General features: G+C 35.6%; 1 protein-coding gene across 1 annotated transcript in view; it reads left to right on the forward strand.

The window, feature by feature from the left end:
• Positions 1–18,576, forward strand: part of AGMO (alkylglycerol monooxygenase) — a 345,679-nt gene that overhangs the window by 111,450 nt on the left and 215,653 nt on the right. The window contains 2 exon segments of the mRNA XM_032753455.1: positions 17,526–17,534; positions 17,537–17,628. Coding sequence (XP_032609346.1) covers positions 17,526–17,534; positions 17,537–17,628 — 101 coding nt within the window.

Raw genomic sequence — 18,576 nt, forward strand, 5'->3', positions numbered from 1 at the left:
GCTGACCGCACACATTTTTTCAGTCTTTGCTCTTTCTTCCATCTTTTAGAAAATAGTGGATTTATAGTGTTCTTAATTCAAAAGCAAAATTTAAAATTATGGCAGAATTTTGCTTATATTTTCTAAAATTTTGGCAATGGCCTAGGCAAAAACTGAAGAAAAAAAGTTTTTAAACTTTGTAGAGAAATCAGTCATTGCTTTTAGGGTCAGTTTGAACTTTTATGCTTAAAGCTTTTACTTGAAATTGAACTAACATTCATATCTTAGTCCCTTTGCACTACTATAACAAAATTCCATAAACCAAGTGGCTTATAAACATTAGAAGTTTATTTTTTGCAGTTCTAGAGTCTAGGAAGTCCAAGATCAAGGAGTCAGCAGATTAGGTGTCTAGTAAGGGCCCACTTCCTGGTCCATAGTTGACCATCTTCTCATTGTAAACTCATATGGCAGAAGGGGTGCGGGATCTCTTTGGAGTCCCTTTTAGAAGGGCACTAATCCCATTCCCTAAGCTTCTAATTGTCTTCCAAATAGCCTTGCAAAGGGCACCACCTCCAAAATGCCCCATCTGCAAATACAATCACTTCTGGGGTATGGATTTCAACGTATGAGTTTTGGAGGGACACAAACATTCAGACCATAGTAGTTCATTTCATTGGATTGTTCAAAGGATTAGGTCTGTTGCTTAAAGCACAGAGTTAATAAGACCAAGGTCCAATCCCTACACAGTGCATTGTTTTCACTAGGTTTGGTGGTTTTGACATTTGTAACCAGAAGCAATCAAAAGAATTTTTGTTTATATCAATCAGAATTCAAATGATCTGTAAGAAACAAAACCCCCTATTTCATTTCTGCTTGATATTGTGAATATAGGTACATGGTTCTTTATGAAAGATAATACCTTAACTCACTCATAGAAATGAGAACATTGCAGGCTGGGCCTGGTGGCTCACGCCTATACTCTCAGCGCTTTGGGAGGCCAAGGCAGGCGGATCACTTGAGGTTAGGAGTTCAAGACCAGCCTGGCTAACATGGCTAAACCCTGTCTCTACTGAAAAAAAAAAAAAAATACAAAAATTAGCCAGGTGTGGTGGCATGTGTCTGTAGTCCCAGCTACCTGGGAGGCTCAGGCAGGAGAATCACTTGAACCTGGGAGGTGGAGGTTGCAGTGAGCCGAGGTCATGCCACTGCACTCTAGCCTGGGTGACAGAGTGAGACTCTATCTAAAAAAAAAAAAAAAAAGAAAGAAAGAAAAAGAAAAGAAAAAAAGAAAAGAAACGAGAACATTGCAGACTTTGAATGACTTTGCCATGGTCACACAGCTTCTGAATGTCTTGCTTCCATAATAGCACTTTATCCCACTATGGGGTTCAATGGTTCTTAAACACCTGTTTTATGTCAACTTATGTGAATTCCTTTCATTTTACTTATGTTGCAAGTGTTCACTCCTATTGCTGTATTCTCCATAGGGGTGGAGGTATAGCTGGGACATGTTATAATGCAGAAATTACTTTTAAAATGCATACTGACAATTGCTATTATTAACACAATTGATCACTAAACTCTTATGTCTGGGAAAAAAGGGTCAAAATGTCATTAAGTCGATCGAGATTCTCCCAGGTTATTATGGGGATGATGTTTTAGGAAAATTTTTAATGATAGAGGAAACTTTGACTTTTCAATCTCTTTTAGCATTGCTAAAAGAGCACTACTGCTGTTTATCTAACCTTTCAGCTACAATATTCATTTATTCCCTTTCATCTCATCGTTTGGTGCCTCAGTGTCCAACTACTAAGAGTTTTGAGCATTGTGGGGAAAATGTCATTGGGATCACTTATTGCCGTTAAAGAACTTCCCTTCTGGATATTGGCTGACAAAGTAAGTGATATCCTGCAGAGCAAGAGAATGAGGACCTAGATTGCAGTGAACCTGAACAGTTTGTACTTCCTAGCAGTGACACCAGACATCAATCTTTCCTTAAAGACAGCCCAGAAAGAACACATGAAAATAAAAACTCTTTACAAAGAACAAACGAGGCATTATCTAACCACCAAAAATGCTACCAGAGCAGTTTTCTAATAAGTATCTCAAGGATAAATATGCACTGAAATTACTTAAATTGCCATGTTGGTTGTTTAGAAAAACAACTAAATGCAATCTATTTTTTATAAGGTAGATATTTATGAGGTTTGAATTATGTATGGCATAGCATTTGAGAATCATTTAATTTCATCTCAAAGTATGTGTGTGTCTCATGTTTTACATGTGCATATCAGCTGGCCTTACAGAAGAATGCAATTTGGTTACAGTTAATCTGCTTCACATGGTCTGCAACATCAAATGTGACATCATTGTAGGAAATCATATTATGCAACTCTGCAATGCCAGGAGAGCTGGGGTTTTTTTTTTTTTTTTGGTCATTTATTGATATTTTTAAGTTGACATATAATTGCATCTATTTATGATGGGCAGTGTTTCATACAAGCTGATCACAGGGAAAGAGAGAATTACCAGGAGAAATGTACTTAAATCATTATTTTAATTTATATTAATTTGTCTTGTTATCTAGGAATAGATTTGTGGCTGCCCAAATTCACATTGCACTGCAAAGCTCAGAGATCAAGGCAAGCTCTCCATTACTGGCTGTTATTTGACTACTCTACATGGGCCTTAGGCTTTGACAATATTTTGCTTCATGATCTTTTAAATATTTTGCAATTTAATGGATCTTCATCACATGTACAATAGTTTTGAAAATAACACTTCCTGACACTAATGATATTTTAAGATGTTTTCAACAACTTGTTTTCAAAATGATATTTAAATACAAAATGGTACTCCAAGGAAATTGTTATTTTTTCGATCACAATTTTTTTTCTTGTATTTGATGGGATAGGATCAAGTCCAGTTTACAGTAGGACCACACATCTTTGGAGTGGCAGAAGAGAGGCAGGGAAGAGGTTCATGGAAGCCATGATTGACTTCCTTTAGATTTTAAGAACAGGTGAGGATTACACAGCAACAGAACCACGTGGACATCCCTGTATGTCTTGACCATTTCTTTCTTCTCTATTTGGGAACTTAAAAATGTCTGGGACATTTGGTGTAGTCATATTCTTTGTTTTTTGATGTTTGATGTTTCTGAAGAGAAATTATGACTAATAAGAGTAATATATCACATTCATATTTTCCCAATCTCAAAAGTATATCAAAAATGATCTATTAAATATCTTCACAATTAAGGATTAATTTTATCATGGGATAAGCTTAATTATGAGCAAATGAGGTAGCTCCAGTAGTGGCATCCTGTAAATGGTTAAGAAATCTATAAATAGCATAAAGGGGGATGGGCTCCAAGTTTGATATTCTAACCCCAGGACCAAAGGAACAGCAATATACCATGTGATAATATTGAATATACTTTGTTGAAATAGAAGAAAATATCCTTTGAGAGCTATCTCATCATTATAGAAGTTTAATATGTCCAATATAGTTTTGAATGTTCTTCATGAACTTTTCCTTTAAAATATCAAATCTTTGATAAAAGAATATATTACACATTATTATTGACCTACACCAATACTGATGTTATTCCTTGTTATCTTTGCTTTTTCACATTTCTCTTCATAGTTTTCTTAAATATACAATTGTTTGTTAGTAAGAAACAAGTTTTAGACATGTTTGCTGCAGTGTTTGAAAAGACACTATCACAAGCTAATGTTCAGTATTTAAAAAAATTATTCAAAAATACTGGCTTTTCCTTGATTATGTGCTAAGAACTGCACAAATACATAAAGAGAAGTCAGAAAGATAAAATAAAGCTCTGAGATTGAGTTCCATCTTCGAAGTCCTCCCTAGATGTCAGCTCCCTGGCCTGGGTGATCAAGATGATGATAATGCCATTAAGGAAGAAAGTAAAACGGGAAAAGCAGGAAGGCAGTAAGATAGATTCAGAGAATAATATGCATATAATTTCCAAAAGGAAATCAGGTCTAGAGTTCAACAGAGAGCTGCAGATACATACTTGGGAGCCATCAACTTTTGGATACATGCTTATTGAAGTCATTGTAGGTGATAGGACAACCATGAAAAACCAGCAGAGTGAAGAGTTGCGAAAAACAAGAGTTGATCTTTTAAAGTTAGATGAGAACAAGGGAAGAAATCATGGAAATGCACCCAGTTGGAGCAGAGATGGAGGAGAATCAGGAGCAAGGAATGTTACTCAAGCCAAAGGAAAAGATTTTTCAAAACAGAAGAAGTGGTCAAATGTTTTAGAAAGTTCAAATGGAATGGCATCTAAACGGAGGCCTTTGGTTTTGGCAAGAAGGCCAATAATTGCTTTGGAAAGATTCAAGTGACATTAACAATGAGCTTAAGAAAGAATGGGAGGTAAGGGAGTAAATAGTTCATTCTTTTCTCATGCTGGAGATAAAAACAAATTAGGGAATAGGAGAGTCAAGCAAACATTTCCAAAGTGGAATGTTTGGATATAACTGAAATTAGGGAGAAGGAATCAGTTTAAAGGAAAGGAATATTACAAAAAGGATTAATTTTGCTAACAAAAATACATGTATTTAGCAAATAAAATAGTGTGACTTGGTTATTGATCATTGATATGAACCAATTTTACCTGATTAGCATATGTTTAATTAAGAAAAATATATTCAATACTATATAAAGACACAATGGTAGATGCTGTGGAAAATACGAAGATGAATAAGTTCCCTCTCATTAAGAAGCTTATGAAATAGTGGTGGATACAAAATAGTAGAGTATTCGTAATGTTAATACTGTCCATAGGTCTACCTAGGGATAATAAGCATTGCATAATACTTTTGGCTGAGGAGGGCTAAAGATAGCTTCTTGAAGAAAATGTCATATGCAATAGTTCTTGAAAGATGAAGAATACTTTGACAGATGGCACAAGGAGAAGGGACCATGAAAATACTGAGAGTGTTCAAAAAGCTCAGAGAATGGTACATGAGAAGGAGGAAGATACAGATTTTTTCACTATAATGTTTATATGTCATAAACTATTACTTTTCCGATTTTAGTTCAGGTATTTGAAAATGTAAAAATCATTCTTAGCTCTCTGGCTGTACAAATCAGGTGGTAGGCAGGGTTTGTTTTATGGTGACAGTTTGCTGATGCCTGCACTAGATTTTGAGTGCACATGGACAGCACATCTCATATACAGATATGGCTCACTGAATACCTGTTAATGGTGATGAGGTAATAAGGCATCAATCTAGGGAAGTAGTTATAGAACAGCAAAGGAAGGATGCTGACAATACAGTGGATTGATGAAAAACAATAATGAAATCTTGGTGGGGGTTAGGAGGGGAGTGATTAAAGGTATAATAGTCAAAGTATTGAAACAAGAAAAGTTCCCTTGGCCCCTTGCAGGGCATGAGATGGGCGTGGCTTGCTTCCTTGGTGACCTGCTGCTCAAAGCTCTAGGGGGAACATGAAGATGGGCAGGCTGTGGGGCTCCAATCCCCCGACAGCATCTAGGGGTGAATGTTTACAGCTCCTGAGGCCGCAGTGGGCATGTGTTACCATGTGCTCTTTTAGTTTTGCCGTCTTTAGGTAGCTTGTGTTTATCAGCTCAGTTAGACCTCTGGCCTCATCACAAGTACAGAGGGCTTTCTGTATCCCGGGGTTTCCTGCCTTGGTGTACCAGAAGAATTGGAACACACGTGGACTTGGAGAATGAGTGCAAGGTTTTATTGAGGGGAAGTAGCTCTCAGCAGATGGGGAAGCCTGAGGGGAGACGGAGTGGGAAGTTGGTTTTCCCTGGAATGGGACCACTCAGCGGCCCAGGCTATCCTCTGCCCTCCATAGCCAAATTCCACATCATTCTGCTGGTTGATGGCCTGCTGCCTGCTGCCTGCTAGCATCTGTTGGTGTGCTCTTACATCGGTGCCTTCCTCTTGATGTCCAGCCGCTTGTGTCTTCTTCCACTTGTGTGTTCCTCTTGATGTCCAGCTGCTTATGCCTCTGCCCGCTAGGGTCTCAGCGTTTTTCTTAGGCACAGGATGGGGGTGTGGCAGGCCAGGGTGGCTCTTGGGAAATGCAACATTTGGGCGTAAAGGCAGGAGTGCCTGTCCTCATCTAGGTCTGTGGGTAGAGGCCCCGGGGGTGGAGCCCTCGCCAGGGACCACACCTTTCCCTTCCCAGCACTTCCCTGCCCTCCTCCTGTATCACTACGAGATCAAAAAACAAAAAGAGCAAGCATGGGCAGAAGGGAATCAATTCAGTTAGTAAATAGATTTGGGTTTGGATGTAATGTCATTCAAGGTTCAAGGTTGGGGAATATAAGGGGTATGATATGAGGTTATCAGTACTAGAATAATGGGGGAAATGTTCCTACATAAAACCTTCCATCTCTCAATGCCAAAAAGTCAAAGAATATTACATAGGACCTCTTCCTCCTGTTGTAGCAAGACCTGATAGTCATTGGTATGCCACCTTTAAAACCAGACATACATTCAGATTTAAGGAGTACCATGAAAGGAATAGAAGAAAGAACAAACTAAGTCATCAAAATAACATCTGTAATTGGTAATAATAGAGTTTCTAAATGCACAGACAGAAATCTATCACGGGGCAGATTGCTTCTTCAAAGACCACTAACAATGCTAATGTATATGACATCATTCACAAAGGATAGACCAACCTGTTTCAATGAGGACATTCAGTTCTGATTCAATCTGGCACTTTCACTGGACACAGCCTTATTCCTTGCAAATTCAGTAACACTGAAAGCTTCTATTCTGAAAGCCACACTCATTTGCTATGAAGTTCTAAAGTTAGTTTCAGGACACCAAGACAAATGTTAAGACCAATAGGAAGTCCTTATTAGTAGCAAAGAGATCCTGGTAAGATTTTGTTGACAGGGGTAATATATGTCCACTCAGTAGGCTCATTAGGGAGGAATGAAGAGATTGCAGTTACTTTCTACCTAGTGATTTCGGTGCTCTTTTTTTTTCTACTTTCCTGTCTTTTCCTAACAATTCCTGGTTGTTTTGCTTTCCTTATGTTGGTCTCCTTTCAAAATGGATTCTGCAGCTTGTGGAGACAAATTATAGAAATCATTGTTCCAAATATAATATGGCAGAAGTTCATTGTGTCTCACCGCAGGCAAACGTGCTGCAGGGGAGGAGCGTCGTAGGAGTGCTTGCCAATCCTAGCTAACTCTATTGACATCAAGACAGTTCTCCCATGATTTCTGCCTCCTAATTGTGCTACTCAGGTTATTATGGCTGCCAAATATGTCATTAAGTACTTTGGAAGATTTCTTGCTTTCAATCTATGTAAAGCATGTGAACTCCTTTTGAATGTATTTAAGCATGATAAAATCCTTAACTGCACCAAAACCAGAGTCATGGTGTTAATGTTAGTGCTGACAACCAAGAACAAGTGCACCAGAATTTGGTTTCATGAAGTAGATAAAAGATTTTCATGCAATATAAAAATTGTCAAATTCATAATTATTTTATAATATAGTACTGATAACTTTTATTTCAAAGTATTTTTATCTAATCTTGACAACTTTTGCAGAGAAGGACAGTTTTCCTATGTACAGGACTGGTTTTCCTTATGTTTGAGAAGTGTAGTAAATTCCCTTATCCAAAAATATTTCTTCCCTGGCTTGTTACGTTTCTGGAAATTCCAATATTCATGCTACTGTAGAATGCTTTGTTTTAAATAACACATATTCTATTGAGGGAGGAAAAGCTCTTTGTGCATGTCATCAAAAATATTATTTAGGATCCCCTAACAAACTGCCAGACCCATGGCCTAGGGCTAAGGAAGTCTAAGTTCGAATCCAGAGATCTAGGTAGTAGTTGGGTCTTGGCCATTATCAGCACACAAATGACTGGTGATGGATACAAATGGGAATGATGGAGCTAAGAGAAAGAGGAGTATAATTTGAAATCAGACTGTCTTATCCATAACATTACTTTCCATTAACCTTAAATATAACTTTGTAATAGATTGGACAATAAAGTTAAAAATTACACATTTTTTCTTGGTTAGTAGGCAATCACTTCATCTCCTGGGTTGCAAGTGTTACAGAGGTTGGCAACACGTAGTAAAGCTCACTCTGCTTTGAATGACTATAACGTGGAACTCTCTCGGCTCTCACACATAACCAACACAGTTTCTTTCTTATCTGCCTATAGGTGAAACCATGAGCACCATACTACCTATCTGTAACAGCTAAATATGGAAAATCAGATGAAACTATGTGTGTTTTTATACCTGTTGTTTCTACGTTAGTAAATATATGTAAATACACACAGAGTTGCCCAATACACACACAATGTATGTGTGTATACAAATTACACTGTGGCTTTTCTCTGTCTCATTAATTTCTTGAGAAAGTGTACCTCATTTCTCCCTTCTCTTCACAGATTCACTTTCATTCTTCCCTTTTCTGGTTTCCAAAACATATATATATGAGCAATAATCTCCTATGATTGAGTGGTATTTAGAAATCTTGGTTGTAAACTGGCTTTTAGGAATTTGAAGGACCTTTTCTCAACAAAATGCATGTTTGTGAGCTTGTGTTTTCAGATCTGCCTGTATAAAGACATATAACTCATCATGAAATGGAAATACTGGTACTTATTTGGACATAAGTATCATATTTAATAATATTTTAAGAGGGGACTGCTGTTAGTCCTTAAACTTGGGAAGCCCACAAGCATCTCTCTTTCTCTGTTTTTGCAGTGAGATCACTCTCACTTTGTCTTTCACTTGCCTGAGGCAGGCTAAGGGAAATACACATTTATTTTCAAAATACAGCTGGTTTGGTGTTTTGTGGTTTTGGACAGGGCTCTAGTTTGGAAGGGGTTAGATAAAGTGTGGGGAGAGATTGGAAGCAAGAGACAGGGTGGGGGGGTCTCATCCCAGTTCCTAGCGTGAGCTCCTGGTAAAGTTCAAAAGTTCTTGCTCTTGCTCCTTGATCTGGCATGTTTCACACTATATTGCCCAAGTCTTTGTATTTGTAGATAGTGAAGGGAAAAATAAAATCATACATAACTAATATAATGGTGGGTCTTTGGTCCACAATAATAAAATTAACCTACATTTTGGGAAAAACAAGTAGCCAGACTTGGGCTTTTCAAAGCACAGTGATGCTCAAAGAACAAGGGTATAAGGCCAGAAACAATGCTGAAAATAAGTGGGCACTGTAAGAGGACAATGGAAATGGGACTTGTAGCCACTACTGATAAGATATGAGCCCTGTTTTTCTTTCTTTGATATGTTTTGTTAAACACAACTGCCCAAAGGCAAGGGGCAGAGAACGAAGTGAAGAATGATCCAAGGTAGCAGAAGAAAGAGAAGGAGGAAAAAGCTACAGGATATGTTCTGGATTTTATTATTATTATTTCTTTTGAGACGGAATCTCGCTCTGTCACCAGGCTGGAGTGCAGTGGTGCGATCTCGGCTCACTGCAACCTCCGCCTCCTGAGTCCAAGCGATTATCCTGCCTCAGCCTCCCTAGTAGCTGGGACTACAGGTGTGCACCACCACACCCCGCTAATTTTTGTATTTTTAGTAGAGATGGGGTTTCACCATGTTGGCCAGGATGGTCTTGATCTCTTGACCTCGTGATATGCCCACCTCGGCCTCCCAAAGTGCTGGGATGACAGGTGTGAGCCACTGTGCCCCGTCATGTTCTCGATTTTCTATAGACATCTCTTTGAAGCAGTAATTTTGGAAGGTTGATGATAAGAAAATATGTCACTTTGAGCTATGCTAGTTGGTCACTTTTTGAAACATAGGCACCAGCTTACTAGTGTCCTAGGAAGTGCTTTCCCTATAGAACACAGTCTGTAAGAAACTGAGTGAAGAAGATAGACTGTTAAATCACTCTATATTTGTGGTTATTGGATCACATTCGTATGTGTTAATAACGACAAATTGATAGTGAGGATGTACTGTAGTCAGCTCACCGAGTAATAGCAAATCCCAATGAATTAGCACAATTAATACTTACTTTTCACTCACAGCCTGGTTCAGTATGGGTCAGGGGGTACCCTGCTCCATGCTGTCATTCAGGAACCCAGAATCCTTCCATCTGGTGTCTTTGCATACCCTAGGGCCTTAGTGTCCTCTGCTAAATATTCATCATGTTGATTGCTGTTGCAGAGGAACAGACAGACCATGAAGAAGCCACGCCAGTTCTTTACCTTGGCTCAAAGTAAAACATGTTGTTATCACTCACACTGCATTATTATGAAACAGTTCCATAAACCTATCAAGGTGGTAAGGGGCTAGAAAATATAGTCTCTGTAATGAATAAAAAAGTATTAATATGTAGCATGAATAATAATCATTACTTTATGTAAGTTATTAAATATTATTGTATCTCCATTTCCTCATCTATAAAATGGAAACTATATAAATATCTACCTTCTAGTTCAGTTCTAGAAAATGTATGAGTTAATACCTGTAAAGTGTTCTAAATATTCCCTACATGATAAGCATTCTTACTCTCATGTGTTTATAATCACTAATATTTATTATTATTACTAATAATATTGTTATCAACATAATTTAGATTTTTAAGTATTTTATTCAAATGACAATAAGCACTACATTAGTTCTTGCTTTTGGATTGTATGAAAACAAAAGTTTAGGTTGAAAAGATGATAAATTCTTAAGGTACTTTTTACTTCGTACTAAAAATCTATCGTCTTATTTTGTTTAAATTTTGAGAGAATATTGTCACACAAATGGAGACATCTTTTTAAAAATTCTGCATACTAGAACTTAAAAGCTTCCATCTGAACATGAATAAAAAAGAAAAAAATGTGTTAAAGTGTGATTATGGGATAGAATAAAGGGACGGTATAGTGTTTGCCACAGTTTTAGCGCCATCCTAAAGTGACTCCAAAAGACTCATGGAGCTTACTCTTCTAGAGAGATTATTTAATGTCGTGAGGCCCGGGGATCAGAGGTCAGAGTCAAGACCATCCTGGTAACAGGTGAAACCCCGTCTCTATAAAATTCAAAAACAAAAAGCACCTGTAGTCCCAGCTACTTGGGAGGCTGAGGCAGGAGAATGGGGTGAACCCTGGAGGCAGAGCTTGCAGTGAGGGGAGGTCACACCACTGCACTCCAGCCTGGGCGACAGACCGAGACTCTGTCTCAAAAAAAAAAGGAAAAAATTTTGTTGCTCCTTCAGAAGCCTGGTTTCTACGATGCTGAACATATGGATATATACAAATATACAAAATGTGTGGAACAAAAATACAGAGGCCCAGACAACTTACAAATTTTATTCTAATTAATTTGGTAGTTTTAGATATACTTAATTTGTGTTCTGATATTAAGTGAGCACGGATAGAATAGAAAAATTATAAGACAAAAGTTTCTACTTAATGAATTAGCAATGCCATTTATTTTTATCATCACCAACTTTATTTGCTGCTATAGGAAGTGAATGCATTATGATGATAAAATTGATGACATTTCTAGTTCATTCAATGAAAGAAATTAGTGTATATTTATTGTTATTCATGGGCTATTATATTTTTTAGTTAGACTTTGGTAGATTGAGTCTGTTACTCATTTTATTTCATTTACTTAGCTCAATTTATTTATTATATTTATTTATCAACTATGCTTTGATATTAAGACAAGACAAAGCAAACTTTTAAAGGATTCATTTATATGGGCATCTCCAAGTTCAAAGGGACAATTGTTTTCAATCTAAACTTAAAAACTTAATATTTTATATTTAGATATCTTGTTAAAGACAGTTTCTACAATTCAAGAAATTTAGCACTGTCATTGAATAGCATGTGTTGAGCTCTTTAATGCCTTTTACATATTGGAAATTACCAAAGATGTGCCATGATTGTCCCAGAGAATACTTGGACCCAGTCACCTCCACTTCTGAAGGATTAAAACAAAATCCAAAAGAGGAGAGAGTGTATTAAATAAGTCACCGTTGAGAAAGAGAACAATGAAAAACATGTTCTCCTTTTTAATAAAACTCTTTTTTTCATTATTCCTTTCAATTTTATTTTCTTTACAAAATTAAAAGTTTGGATTAAGCAATTCTAGACCCATGCAGCTCACTGTTGTTTGACTATTTGTCTCCTACAGAATTCATGTTTTAGAAACTTAATCACAAATGCAACAATGTTAGGATGTGGGGCCTAACGGGAGGTGTTTAGGTCATGAAAGCTCCACCCTCAAGAATGGATTAATGCCCCTATAAAAGGGTTTTTGCGAGTGGGTTCACTCTCTTCTGCTTTTCTGCCTTGGGAAAATACAGCGTTCTTCCACTTAGAAGGAATCAGCATTCATGATGCCATCTTCGAATCACAGAAACTGAACTCTAACCTACCAGTGCCTTGATCCTGGACGTGCACAGGAACTGTGAAAAATAAATTCCCGTTTATTACAAATTCCACAGCCTCAGGTATTCTGTTATAGCAGAACAAAATGGACTAAGGCATACCTCTTCTGTTCTATATTCATTGTACAATATGCTAAATGTTGCATAAAGTGCTAGCAATATGCTTTTAGTGGTGTCAAGCATCATTACCATTTTGCAAATAGGCCTATAATATTTCTTTTTTTATAACTAGGGAGTTTTCCAGATTATGAGTGAAACCAACATCATCATTCCAAGGTTGCGCCAAGACTTCTTGACCTGCCCACTATTGGGAATTAAATGCCTATCTTATATGTCTATGAAAATTTCCTGTAGACTTGTCTTAATGTCTTGAATTAACATAAAGGATCACTTCCCTCCATTTCATAGATGACAAGATATGAGAGAACATATTTTAAGGTGCTTTTTAGATATTTAATATATGTAGGAGGGTTAGATTCTGGATATTTAGATATTTCTAATTTTTCTGAAAAATTTCTCCAAAATTACCTTTTTTTTTTTGTTTTATACACCAGAAAACTAAATAAAACTGTCAAGAATATAAATTGGATTTCATGAAAATTAGAACTTTTGTTCTTTATAGCACACTATTTTTTAAAAAGGCTACGGCCTGGAAGAAAATAAATGCAAATCACATATTTAATAAAGGACTTTTCTGCAGAAGATACAAAGATGTCTCAAAACTTAAGAAAACAACCCATTTAAAATATGGGCACAAATTTTGAATAGACACTTCAAAAAGAAGATACATAGATGGCGATTAGGTACATAGAGCCATTGTCATTAGCCATTACAGCAATGTAAATTAAAATTTCAACGTGATACCACTGCATACCTATTATAATGGCTGTCAAATAAATACAAATAAAATTAATGATGTCTGGTGCTGCCAGAGATGTGGAGCAACTTGAACTCTCACACACTGCTGGTGCTAATAAAAAAAAAAGGCACAGCCACTTTGGAAAACAATTTGATAGTTTCTTAACAAGGTAAACGTAGGCATATCATACAGCTCAATAATCTCACGCCTAAGTATTTACCCACATGAAATAAAAACTCATGTCCTCAGAAAACCTCTATGATAACTACTTGATAGAAGTTTTATCTGTCAAAAACTGGAAACAACTGAAATGCTCTTCAACTCCTGAATAGATAAAAACAAAACAAAACCGTGATATAGTCATTCAAGTGGAATACTAATGATAAAAAGGAAAAAACTACTCATAAAAACAGCAAAATGAACGGATCTTTAATGTATTATGCTAAATGAAAAAAGACAACAGACTCAAAAGGCTAAAAATACTGTATGATGTTATTGGTAGGATACACTCAAAAAGGCAAAACTAAAAGGAAAGAAAACAAATCATTGGTTGCTAGGGACTGAGAATGGAGTGGGGGTGGGAGTGAGGGGTTTTTAACCACTGCATTAATTATCTATTGCTTTTAAAAAGTTAGGAGCTTAAAACAAGAAATGTTTATTATCTCATAGTTTCTGTGGGTTAGAAATTGGGGCATAGTTTAGATGAATGTCTCTGGCTTAAGTTCTTTCAGCAGGTTGCTGCTAGTCGGTTCAGCTCTTTGCAAACTGCAGTGTCATTGGAATGCTCAAATGGAGAAGGATCTGCATCCAAACTCTCTTACATGGTTGTTGGCAGAATTCAGTTCTTCATGGGGCTTGGACTGAGGAGCTTAGTTCCTTGCTGGCTGGTTAGCCCACTTTCCTGACATGTATTTCTTCAAAGGGAGCTCATAACAAGGCAGCCAGCTTTTCTTAGAGAGTGTTTGAGTATAAGAGAGGACACCCAAGACACAAGCTACTGTCTTCTTAAAACCTAATATCAGAAGTGACATCCCATCATCTTTGCTAAATTTCTGTTTACTAGAAGAAAGTCACTAAATCTAGCTCACACTCAAAGGTAGGAGATTATAAAAGGCGTGAATACCGTTGGACAGGAATCACTGGTGGCCATTCTAGAGGCTGCCTTGCCTAGTTAGCTCTCTGGACCTCAGTGATTCATATTTCTTCCACTTTCAAAAGACACTCACTTCTTTCCTGTTCCCAAAAGTTTCATCCCACTGCATTATCAGTTCAATGTCCAGAACTTGAATTATCTGAAGCAGGGAGCCATCTTGAAGTCTGACTACCACAACCACAAAAAGGAGGTGGGGGAAACTCTTTGGGGTAATAAAATTGTTCTGTATCTACATTGCAGTAATCATTAAACAGCTGCATTTGTTAAAAACTCATACAGCCGAACATTAAAAGAAGATGGGTTTTGTTGTATGTAACTTACATCTTCATAAAAAAATTGAAAAAGAAATTCAAAAATACAACACAGACCACACACACACATTACATAAAATGTTGGCCAAATGAATGGAAATGTTGGCCAATATATTAATAAAATATACAGAATTACATTTGGCACTAGAAAGCAGCATAATCATTTCTAATTATATCACTGAAAAATTATAATAACATGTATACATATATTAATATAATCTATAATTTTCTCATAGAAAAAGAAAAATATTATTGAACGGAATGTATAATTATATGAAGTCTTTCACAGAGAGAAGCTTATTCTAAATAATATCTTTTTCTCCTCCTTAATATTTGTTCTCGTTTCTTAAAACAGATAATTCATCAATCCCAGTATTAGGGAAGATGATCATATAAATGCACTGTTAAGTTTTTCTCATTTTGTTCACAAAAGAACTACTGGAATAACTTTCCATAAAATGCATTTTTATAACCACTTTTGAAAATAATTTACCTCCAATAAGCTGAATATAGACTTTGAAACAAATTCAGTATTCCTTCTTTTTTTTACTAATTCTGAAAAGTGACAGAGGTGAGGCAGTAGGATCCTGTTACTGTGCCCTGTTTGTACAGCTGTACCTCATTGAATGAGGCTTGTGTTACACACAGTTTGTGATAGGAAGTAAATGCTTTTGAAACAACTAAAAAGACAGATCTTTAACCTCCACCTTTGTGGATTCTTTGTTTCACCGTTTAGCTTCTGTAGAGGGTACAAGGAAGTGGCTCCCAATATATATTATGACTCTCTAATAGAACCTCATCTGATTAGCTCATCCTCTTGTTAACTCATTTTGTGGATGCATTAGGATGAATTTTTTAAAAACAAATCCTGACAGGTCAAAAACTAGACAATGTATTGATTTTTAATGAAGGTTTATAAGTCATAAGTTATAAAATGTTCAGCAATGGGTATGTTCTAAAGGGAAAATGGTATTTGGATTACTTCAAGATCTCTATCTGTAAGCGGATTTTAAACTTTAGGGGATTCATCAAATTTATTACCTCTTATTCAACGTCCACCTAACATCTGAAGATATAAAGTGCCACAGGGGTCTTTGTATATTTCTTATGTACAGCCATTAGGCTTGTCAATAAACCAGATAATTTGGTTCTATGTTGTTTCAAAGATTATGACTGGATATTTTTAGAGGTCATTATGGTGAAGTAGTTCTCTTTTGTGTAAGAATAATTTCCTTAATTGCTAGCATAGAAATACAATGTCTTTCCTACAAATGATTAAAATAATTAAATCACCAACCAATTGGGATCTAAGTTACATATCTGCTGATGGTTGATGACAATACGTGTTCCACTGAAAAATATATGACTTTAATAAAAATGGCATTTGTTATCTGTTCATAATAAGACTAACCATAATTCTGTTTATAATATTCCTTATTATACAGAATTAAGTCCTTCTTATATCCATGAGCTATCATTTGTTTACCAAGACCTTTTATCTTTAACAATTTTGTTTGGTAATTGTCTACACAGACTGTTCAGAGAACTTTCATTTTGAAAGCAATGGCCAAAATTTACCCAGATAGAATATATATACATATATATATGTATATATATATGTAGACCATGATTTTCATAAAAACTTCTAAAATTATTCTACTATGTACCATGCATTTTAACTGTCAGTATATGGCAACTGCAAAGACAATTAACCTGATATTTCCAGTTCTAGGTTCACTGTTTAGTTCCTATACATCCGAGCCTAAAAGATTTAATTTCTAACCTATACTGGCAAGGATATGATGAACATTTCACATAGCTAATTCCATTTCCTGGATTTGTAGCAAAAGACTAAACATAAGTTACTTTAGCTAAGAACATATATTTTTAAACTGAATAGAGTATAATGTGACATTTTGATCTATAATTTTGTTAGGAAATGAAAAATAGCAATACAATTTTAAAAATACGGGCAGAATAAAAAATGACTTGGGCTATTCTGTGTCAACTGCTTAGGGGATCAATGCAGTGTCATATTTGTTGTAATAAATTTTTAAAAAGCCACTCTTCTTTGGAGTCTGTATGAATTCCAAGACAGTATGAGAGCAATCTGTACAGTGCTTGATGAAAATAAACAACAAACATTTTCTTTTTTTATGAACACAAATAAAACTATGTGGAAAAATTTAGAAATGGTTTAGTATTTTGGTAAGCTATGGGAAAACCATAGGTAACTGTTAGCTAATATCTTTTTATAAATAAAAGAGTATCTGAGATCTTAGTGCAAAATATTACTATGCTATGCTTTGCTTCTTATTCCAACAGATTTTGAGACTTCTCAGAAAGCCATGAGGAAATAACTTCATTAATATTTTATTCCAAAATTTCCATACCAATTTCTCCCATCAGACAATTTTTCTTTAGTTGGAAACATGTTATCACGTGCTGAAAAATCATCACTATCCACTGAATGTATTGTCACAACATTACCAGCTAGCTTTTATAATCTGTCATATTATAATATGTTAGCAAAGTATAAATTTTGGAATTAATGTCAGTTTGTTGGAGGCATTTGATTATAACATATAAACTAGACATATTTATTGGCTATGCTTTCATTTTTATTTATTTACAATGTATACAATCTCTGATTCCAAAAATTATTTCAGGCAGCGTATTTTAATTATAATTATATTGGCTAGCTTTTACAGAGATGTTCCAGATTTTTCTTCCTCACTTAAGAGAGCAGCATGCATAACTTAAAATGGAAGTTGCTTTGTTCTTATTCTCATGGCTCATTGCAAATTATGTGTTTTGCAGAAGTTAATATTATTGGGCTGGACACCAAACACATCACAGTTCTGAAGACTATAACTTATCCACAGCACTGAGACAGTCTGTCCTCCAGATATATACTTCCTGGGTAAGTTGTATGAAATGGAATAAACATGGTAATCTAATTTGTTTTTAAGTCTCAGCTATTTCTATTTCCTCAAAAAAAAAAAAAACAAAAAAAAAAACTAATAGAAGGTGTTTTACTAAAATGCTTCTTTCTTCTTTCTAAAGCCAGATGCTAAAATCTTTCTTTTCCTTCTGTAAGGCCAGACGCACATGAAGCAAATGCTGTTTTTCAATAGAAGCATTTTATTTGACCCAGAAACTCAAAGTATATGGCAATGTGAGAAAGTGAATGGCTATTTTTAAATTTATTATAACCCAGGAGGGTGATGTATAGATAAGGTATCTCCATTCAAATATATGTAAACAAGGATTTCAGTAAAAACTTTTACCAGTTGTTTTTTTTTAAACAACAACAACAACAACAACAAATTCTCTAAAATCTAGTTGAATGCTTTGCTTTTTGTTACCATAATAGATCAATATCATGATCCAAAAATTTTTGGCTCTAAAATATTCTCACACAAGGAAATGACAAGGTTAATGAATACCAGAAATAACCTCTACTTGTAGAGTTCTTTTGACTCATGGGGAAACCCCGATCTACTTGATAACGTCCCTTTTTTTTTTTTTTTTTGTCATCTTCGTTGCTTAGCTCTTCTTGGTTATGAAAATACGTGATACTGAAATGTATGTTGAACGTGAGCTAGAAAGTCAGAGTAACTGATGTGTAAAATCAGTAATCATATATACTTAATATTAATGTGTAAAATCAATAAGCTATTTATTAACTATAAATTATAATGATCAAACATTCCCATGGTTCAAAATACTTTGCAAGGTACCTTTGTTAGATACCATTTAATAAGTACGTACTATGTGTCACTCTTCTAAAATCTCTTTATATGTTGACTTACTTCATCTTTACAACAACCTTCATACACAGAAAATATTATTGGTCTTATTTTAAAAT

Source organism: Hylobates moloch, unplaced genomic scaffold (assembly GCF_009828535.3).
Source record: "Hylobates moloch isolate HMO894 unplaced genomic scaffold, HMol_V3 SCAFFOLD_1, whole genome shotgun sequence".
NCBI lineage: Eukaryota > Metazoa > Chordata > Mammalia > Primates > Hylobatidae > Hylobates > Hylobates moloch.